The 8,995-nt window shown below is 37.5% G+C and overlaps 1 protein-coding gene across 2 annotated transcripts in view; it reads left to right on the top strand.

The window, feature by feature from the left end:
- Positions 1 to 7,503, top strand: part of otud3 (OTU deubiquitinase 3) — a 24,106-nt gene extending 16,603 nt beyond the window's left edge. The window contains exons 2-8 of one of the 2 annotated variants that reach the window (XM_042491942.1): positions 942 to 1,172; positions 3,004 to 3,152; positions 4,779 to 4,891; positions 4,996 to 5,118; positions 5,259 to 5,391; positions 6,107 to 6,294; positions 6,786 to 7,503. In XM_042491942.1, the coding sequence (XP_042347876.1) occupies positions 967 to 1,172; positions 3,004 to 3,152; positions 4,779 to 4,891; positions 4,996 to 5,118; positions 5,259 to 5,391; positions 6,107 to 6,294; positions 6,786 to 6,950 (1,077 nt within the window). In that variant the 5' untranslated portion in view covers positions 942 to 966 and the 3' untranslated portion in view covers positions 6,951 to 7,503. Of the gene's footprint in view, positions 1 to 875; positions 1,173 to 3,003; positions 3,153 to 4,778; positions 4,892 to 4,995; positions 5,119 to 5,258; positions 5,392 to 6,106; positions 6,295 to 6,785 lie in introns of both variants that reach the window. The other variant, XM_042491941.1, reaches the window with a different exon arrangement.
- Positions 7,504 to 8,995: the final 1,492 nt, after the last annotated feature.

The following is an 8,995-nucleotide window of genomic DNA, read 5'->3' as shown; positions in this document are numbered from 1 at the left end:
TGCTTTTTAATGTGCCAGTATGCAGCAGACATTCAGACATAATAATAATAATAATAATAATAATAAACCTTATTTGTATAGCACCTTTCATATAGAAAATGCAGCCCAATGTGCTTCATGTCAATGACCTCCATCTGAAAAAAAATGTATCTTTTAAATATGAAAATATTTACTGATGAAGACCAGAATTCTATAGCAGTCAACTTAAGTTGAGGAGATGACTCTGAAGGAAGTGAAACTCATGATCACTCTTATGACACTTACTCACATTGGGCCCCATTTTATAGTGGTTTGAAATTAGAACAATAGTATATAATGATGTTTTTGGAAAATCTCTTTACACATTGTAAAAAGTTGTCATCTCCCCACCTCGGTGTGTTTTTTTTTTTCCCACTTTTTAAAAAAAAATTGCAGCAAAAACAGATAAATAGAGATAACTGATTGCTGATTACATTTAACTATTTTACCCCGCTAGCTATATTTTAGAGAAATTAATTCATCATAGATAAATGACACTATCTGTCTAAGCCAACTTAGAAATAGGATGGTCTTTTAAATCTGACCCTCAGGGAACCCTATAGGATTTACTTTGGGAGACAAGTTGTAGAAGATTGAGGATATTGTTTACCCCATTAATATCTTGATAAGTTGTAAAACCTTTATCCTTTAAGTTTTGTTAATAAATGGTTTTTCTCCAGAAAGAAGGTTATTGTTGTTCCATAATGGAGATGATTTGCACCAAATGTTTTATTTTGTTTTTGTTCTTTTGCTGCTCCCAGTACTTGTAGCATATAACTTTTTCATAACATTTTTTTGGTAGCTATACTAGTAAGGAGAAAGTCCTTGAACCTAATTTCTGTGTCTGTTCAAATCAGTTCCAGATGTTTGGCAGTGGTTGATGCCATCCCATTCCTGTAAGAAGACATATTTTGGTGTTGTAGGCCCGCAGAAACGACTGTAGCCAACATGTCGAGGAAGCAGACACCCAAACCTGTACGAAGCAACAAGAAAAGTGAACTGGAACGCAAGAGGGACGAGCGGGCAGCACGCAGGGCCATCGTAAAAGACCGAAAGAACCGGCCTCAGGATGGCGATGAAGGAGCAGAGTTTGTCAGTTTCTCCAATCAGCTCCAGGCCCTGGGGCTCAAGCTGAGAGAAGTCCCCGGAGATGGGTAAGAGCTGGAATAAGACTGTGCGGTCTAGCTGTGCTCTGTCTCTCTCTGTGTCCTTTACCATCACTGATTCTGCAACACATCTCCTATATTTAAAAATATACAGAAAGCTCATTTTGAAGCTGTAGACAGCTGTCTTATTATGAGTAACCTGAATGCCTTCGTAGAGGAACATAATGTCTTCAGCCTCTGTGCCTACAACTCCCCAGCCCACAGTCAATAGCATTGTACTCTAAATTAAACTAGAAAGTATTTGTAGCTGCATAGCAGAGGTAAATGCCACTAGAGTTGTAATTTGACAATTCTCATCTTTGTTGAAACCTGATTTGTCATCCACACCTGACAATAACAGCAGGATTGTGCCATTTACATTTGGAAAACAGCAAAGGAAATGTCTTCAGGGCTCTCTAGCTTAATGGATGGATGGATTTTCTGTAGAGTAAAAATGCAAAAATGTCTCGCAAACTGCAGGGCTCCTGTTCTCGCTTACTTAATGCACCAAAGTGATGTTTAGAGCAAGACTAGATTTACACTGCGGGGCGCCATCTGAAATACACACGTGAACAGTCATGTTATCAATCACATGAACAAGGTGTTTCAAAATACTTGTCAATAAATAAATACACAATCACACACAAAATACATGTGTAAATACGTGTATAAATATCCCGTATTGTACATGGTTCCTAGTTCAGTCATTATCTGATGAAAAAATATACAATTAAACATTCAATCAATATCCTGCAGCCCCCACAGTGTCCTAAAAAAGATGCCAAGAGTATATACCCACAAAAAAACATAGAAAATATTTCAAAGAGGAAGACATATAAGAGACCACACTTTATGATAATAAAGTTACCAGATAACACAGAACATACACGCAAAGTACAAAGAAACATATTACAAGAAAGGGTGAAAATCCATCTCCTCATTGAGGCCTCATGACATCCAGAATACACGTTTCAAAAGCAGATTGTTGTCCTTGAGAGTTTAACATGTTCAATTCCAAAGTAATTTCGGGAGGCAGCAGTGTGGTTCATGAGCCTGCCACTGGACTTTTGTTGTCATGGTTTCTGATGCTGCTTCTGTGTTCAGATATTCTGTTTTTGAGGAGTCTGGATGTTTTGCCTATGTATTATGGGCTGACAGAGTACCAGCCTGGCTGATTTTTGGGGCCAATATTTGGCATTTTGCAGATAGTCTGTATCAGTATTTTATTTTAATGATCTCCGATAAAATTGTTACATTAAAAAATGCAAAGAAAGTGTCTGCATGGTAGGTACTTGTACTTTGTAAAACCCCAGGGAGCTTTTTTGATTTATTAATCATTTTTATTTTCGCTTGACTTTCTAAAAAAAAAAAAAGTTGCCGGGAACTTTCTCTATATGATGGCATTTAAATAAAGTTTTGTGTTAGAGTTTGTCATATTTCAAATTAAACATTGTGATGGAAACATTTTCATTTTTCTTGTAAATGTATATCAGTTCCAAATAACAGTTATCTGTCTCATTAAGTACTAATAATCAGTATCAGTATCAGCTCTAAAAAACTCTTATCGGTCGACTCGTAGTATAAATGCTTCTGGATTCTCTGTACAGTCTTGCATTTGTCAGTCATTTTCACTACTGGGCAGAAGGTCTGTGAGAGTTAAGCCATTGTAATTGGCCAAAGGCCAGAAACTTGGCAGCTAATGAATGCACCAGTGAAATATAAGCCTTTGATTTAAACGTACGTAACATTACCTTCATACCGGCCAAGAACCTCGACACTGAGTCATCAACAATAAGCAGGCATGTGTGGACATACCAGTCACTGTCTCTGTGTCTTGCAGGAACTGCCTGTTCAGAGCTCTGGGCGACCAGTTGGAGGGTCACTCGCGGGGTCACCTGCGGCTTCGGCAGGAGACCGTCCATTATATGATGTCCCATCGGCAAGACTTTGAACCATTCGTTGAAGATGACGTCCCCTTTGCACAGCACTGTAAGAAAATGATACACTGAGGGACACTGTGCAACAGTAAATCAACAAATATAATAAAATGCTGTCATGAGTTAGGAGACTTTCACGAATGCATCATACACAATAAGCTATTTTGTCGCACACGAGAAGACAGTTTTGACCAGCAACAATGCAGTGACCCCTGGTGGCCCTCAGTTCTGCCTGCAATAGAAAGACAAATGCTGTATGTCAGTGTTTTCCAACCTGGGGACAGGGATCGTATGTAAGGGACTATAAGATAAATATGAGGGTTTGCTGCATAGGAGTGCTTCTGCTGTGCACAATATTGTGTGCTTCTTCCTAACTTTCCTCAGATGTTTGCTTTTTTTAATGACCGGATCATTTGAAATTTTCAGGCTTTTTTAAAATTTTCACAAAATAAACCAATCAGGTGGCAACAAGTCGTTGTCTTGCAAGTCAGTTGTACGTCTCAAGTCTTTGCACCGAGTCCCAACTTAAGACACGGTCCCCCCCGGATCCTTAAAACACCTTAAAAGGTGTGAATAAATTAACCTAAAAATAAGACCTTACTTGGTCTTAAAATGTCTTAAATCAATTTTTCAGGAGCCTTAAAAGTGCAGACATAAAACGTGTGATTTTATGAATGTTTTTTTTTTCTGACATTGCATTGTTAATTCTTAAAAAATAATAGGAAACTTAAAAAAAAATTCACAGAATACCACTAGCATTGCTGTCACCCAAAAGTAATGTTATCTATTAAAGTAAATATTTGGCCAAAAATTCTACCTAACCAAAGTTATTGCTGTCAGGTCACGTTTTCTATTGCACTTGCTGTAAGCTGTGTAGGAACCCTGCAAGACAGACATGTCTGAAAGTTTGAGTTTTAAGTCCCAAACAGGCCAAATATACCATTTTAACAACAGAGTAACAACATTAGCTTAGCATCAGCTCACTGTGTTATCAGCCTGGACTTAGCATCCTTTTCACAACTTCAGATGTTGAGCCAAAATTTTAATTTTTTTGAATATTTCAGTCCCTTTTTTTTTTGTTTAATAGTTTTTGTACACCAGCAAAATTATTTTGGGTATCTTTTTAACTGGCGCTCAGTAATGTGGATGTGGGAATGAAGTGTCGACTTGCTGGGTTATGAAAATATAATAATAGTCGATTCAGGAATTAAATGATTGTGGCATTTTTCATATTTGGGCTACCAGGAAGGTATCAAGTATTTTCAAATCACAAGGCACAAGTCCAAGTGAGGTCACGAGTGATTGGTGTTGCAAGTCTTTTTTCTTAATTTTTTTTAGATTTTGTAAAGTCAAGTCTAAAGTCATCAAATTTGTGACTCAAGTCTGATTCAAGTCCACACCCTATTTTTGGGGCCTTTTTGTCTGTTTGACTCAATTCATTCTTTCTGAAATTATATTCTTGACTGATTTTGACAACTATTTTTTTTTTTCAGCGCAATGTATAAGATGGAATTATATAATCAAATGCAAAACTGTAAAATGACAGTTTCAGATCAGGTTTTAGGAGATACATTGTTCATCTGCTGTGACGGCACTGTAGAAGGTTTTAGGAAAAATTGTGTGTAATCACTGTGTTAGGCTATCCTGTGAGTAACTGTCTCTGTTTCTTTCGGCCTAGTGTCCAACCTCTCTCAGCCCGGTACGTTTGCTGGAAATGACGCTATTGTGGCTTTTGCTCGCAGTCAGCAGGTGAAAGTGGTCATCCATCAGCTCAACACGCCGCTGTGGGAGGTAGGGACAGACGCAAAGACTTTCAAATGATGACGCGTAAGCTAATGATGAAATATAACTCCGTTTTGGCACATCATAGTTTATATGTTCTGTTCTCGTTGCAGATAAACGGTGCAGAGAAGCAGGCGTGCAGAGAGCTACACATCGCATACCGCTACGGAGATCATTATGACAGCGTGAGGCCGACTGGAGACAACTCTGAGAGTCCTGCTCAGCTCCGCATAGAGGTTTAAAATAGATAATGGGCAATCAATAAACCAGCATTTAGTAAATTCCAGATTCCACCACAAGTTTAAGAGTGCATCTTGATTTGTTTACACCAATTAAGGCACCTTTTAATGATGTTTTCGTGGTGTTTGTTGCCCAGAGTTTGCAGAATTCACATGGGCAGCAGCGTGAGTTTGGGGACGGTCAGAGGGAAAGACAGAAGAACTCGTCTCCCACAACCTCAGAGGAGGACAACGTGATCCTGAGCTCCATCAAGAATCGAGGAATCCCGGGTCAGAAGTTACACTCAATTCATTAGCTGCTGGAAGAATGAGACCGTCAGGGCTAAAGAGAACGACTAGGAATCAAGTTTATTACAGATGTTATAGCCTTCATGCATTCAAGCTACTTTATTTAAATTTATTGACACAGTGCTTTTTTTAAATTTATAATAACAGCACTTTATTTAAATTTATAATAACAGTACTTTATTAAACTGTATAATTACAGTATTTTATTTAAATTTATCCTAAGAGTACTTCATGTAATTTAATAATTGCAGTATTTGAACTGTATTATGATATTGCTTTATTCAACGTACTTACACCAGTATTTCATTTACCCTAATAATAACAGTACTTTAACTTTATTATAGCAGTACTTTCTTTACGTATATTATAAAAGTACTTTAACTTTATTATAACAGTGCTTCAACTTTACTACACCAGTATTCTATTTAATTTAATAGTAACAGTACTTTAACTTTATTATAACAGTACTTTATTTGAATTTATCAGTGCAGTGCTTTATTTAAAGTTATTGTAACAGTAGTTAATTTAGTGTTTAAGTATTAGTCTACAGTACTTTAGAGTCAATTTAAAAAATATTGAGATATATACAGTGTATTGTGAGGCCCTAGATCTCATCAACGTGTCAGTTTGCTTGACGTTAACGACAATGATCACATGACACCGACTGGTTCGATACATTGTGTGTTTTGTGCCTCAGGTGATGAGGAGAACCTGCTCCAGCTGAGCGCAGCAACCATCAACGCTGAATGGCTTGTTGGCTCCGTGCTGGGTCAGTCCTGCCAGGGCCAGTGTGCCTCAGGATCCTGCTCAGCCTGCAGAGCTGCAGCCTCAGACTGCACTGAGCACAAACAGTCAGCAGAGGGCGCTAACCTACAAAAACCAAAGGTACGCCCACTGATTACACAGCCTGTAAAGACAAACTCATGCAATCCAAGTCCATTTCATCTTCTTATGTTATTTTTATTGTCATGTATTGCTTTTATTCTTGTATTTTTCTAACGTTATTCATTTAGTATTTCAACTGCCTGTCAAGATCTACCTGTTTTATCACTTATATTCCTTTTATTTGCTTTTTTCTTGTTGACCTTTTGTGTTCGCATTTTGTTATTTCTTTTTGTTTGACTTTTCGAGACGTTTCTCTGTTTGGCATGTTTGTGGATGTTTATTTTTATTATTCCTTGAGGTCCTGCCTTTGCTTTGTCTGTTAAAACACTTTGTAAACACCTGTTTTTAAAGGTGCTATATATATAAAGTTATTATTATTATTAATTTCCAGATTTTTCTCTCCTCCGAATATAATTATTTTTTTTTATTTTATTTTTAGAATTCTCGTGAAGTAAAAAGTAAAAAGATTTTTTTGTTTCCCTCACTCTCAGGTATCCAATAAGCAGAGGAAAGAGCAGCAACGGCAAGAGAAGAAGAAGCGTCAGGAGGAGAGGCATCGGCAGAAGTTCCTCCAGAGTAAAGGGAGTCAGGACCAGAACCAGAACCTGCCAGAAGCTGTTACTTTAGTACCAGCTCTCAACACTCTCAGTATATAGACTGGAGCATGGCCAATATTACCTACTGCTAATCTAGCTACCGGTGGCTGACGCTGTTTTGCACATAGTCCAATTCGAATCAGTCACAGCGGATGACTTTTCCTAAAGAGAACCCTATAGTTTCTTTGCAAAAGGTATAAAGGTGCCTGCAGACGTGTGTGTGTGAGATGTGTGAGAGCTGTAAAGGACAGAGAGTGAAAGAGCACGACCTTCAGTGTATTTGTCGGGTATTGATGTAGTTCAATCCCCGGTTGCCGTTGGTGTTGGAACTCCTCAGATCCTACCACTGCTACCCAGCCCCTCTCTATGCTGGACATCTGGCTTTCCATGACAACCATGCAGATAATCTCGTGCAGCTGGGCTTTTTTCGTTTGCCACAGATTGAGTTGATTCAGATTGTTCAATCTGACCAAAGGAGGAGGTAAGAGAAGAGCGGAAGGTGAATGATTGTTATGCACACTGTGTACGGAATGTGGCAATAAATAATAATAAATGATAATTTACTGTTTTTGAGCACCAGATAATATATTGCATATTATCTGGGATGACATCATTTTGTGTGTGTGTTTTTTTTCTTTAAATTGGAAGTCATTATTTCTTGGGATTTTGCCATAATGTATACCCAGTGTTTTTGGTTAACCCTTTGAAACCTCAGTTTTCTTGTGCTGCGTTCAGATGCATTTTACAAGCTGTTTAATCCTTTGAAACCCAAGCTCATTGAAGGGAAAGCAGTGAGCATCTTTGCAGGAAATGTCCCACAATTTCAGGAAATATAGTGAAAGGAATAAGACATTTACCAGAAAATTAGTTTTTTGAAAGAGTAGGAAAAATATACAGAAAACTTTATTCATAATTATTTAATATATATTTACAATCATGCTACAAGAATTGCATGCATTCGTTTAAACTTTGTTAAAAATTGACTCATAAACCCCCCTACGATCGTCCCTCTCTCTCTCTCTCTCTCTCTCTCTCTCTCTCTCTCTCTGTGTATATATATATGGTAGGTTTATTAGTTATTTTATTTATTCATGTTTTCAAATTTCACCACTTTTTGGGGTAATGTTCTTGTTAGTTTTTTGTTTTGTTTTGGGTTTTTTTTTACCACTTTTTCATTTTTAGGTCATGTTCTTGGAAGTTTTTACCACTTTCTTGCTAATTTTCAGGCCACGTCTTGGCTAAGTTGTGCATTGTCTTCTCTCCATTTTTTTCCTTAAAACAAAACAGTCAGCTCATGTTTCAAATGGTTAACACATAATCCAATATTTGAGCAGCGTCTGTCAAACCTCTCCTCGGGCACCACTTGTCCTGCGTGTTTTGGATCTCTCCTGCTGCAGCACAGCTGAATTAAATGATCAGCCCTCATCAAGCAGCTTCAGGACGAGTTGATCATGTGAATCAGCGTGATGTGTTGCAGCGGGCAGAGATCTGAAACAAGCAGGACTTGTGGTACTTGAGGAGAAGCTTGAGAAGCGCTAAGGTAGGCACATATTGGGTTAAACTGTTCATTATAGTTATGTTATTATTAAACCAAGGCAGATGGATGATAAAAAGCCTCACCATTGGGAATTTCCAAGAGAAGAAAGACAAGTAGAGCATTGGTTGAATGTGATGTAGGATTCAGAGTAGGGTCGACCAATATTGTTTTTTTAGGGCCGATACGATACTGATTATTAGGAGTTAATGGGACTGATAACTGATATCTGTAACTTACAGGAAAAACAAAAATCTTTGTCAAAATTTAGAATTTGGAATATAACAAACTCCAACACAGAACTTTGTTTAAGTGCCTTTGGCAAATGTTTAATCAAAACTGAAACTTTCACCACCAAATACAAGTTCCCTGCAACTTTTTTAGAAAGTGAAGTGAAACTTTAAATTAAAAATGTTTAATTAAAATAGCCACCTGAGGTTTAATAAAGTATTTTTTTCCCATGCTGACAATTTCTTTGCACTTTTTAATTAATTTTATTGGTGATCATTAAAATAAAATGCCAAAACCGCATCAACAAAATTCCAATTATTGGCCCAAATAATCAGCCATG

The sequence above is a fragment of the Plectropomus leopardus genome, chromosome 8 (genome assembly GCF_008729295.1).
Source record: "Plectropomus leopardus isolate mb chromosome 8, YSFRI_Pleo_2.0, whole genome shotgun sequence".
Taxonomy (NCBI): Eukaryota; Metazoa; Chordata; class Actinopteri; order Perciformes; family Serranidae; genus Plectropomus; species Plectropomus leopardus.
Note: the sequence above shows the minus strand (reverse complement) of the source record. Positions and strands in the feature narration are given on the sequence as shown.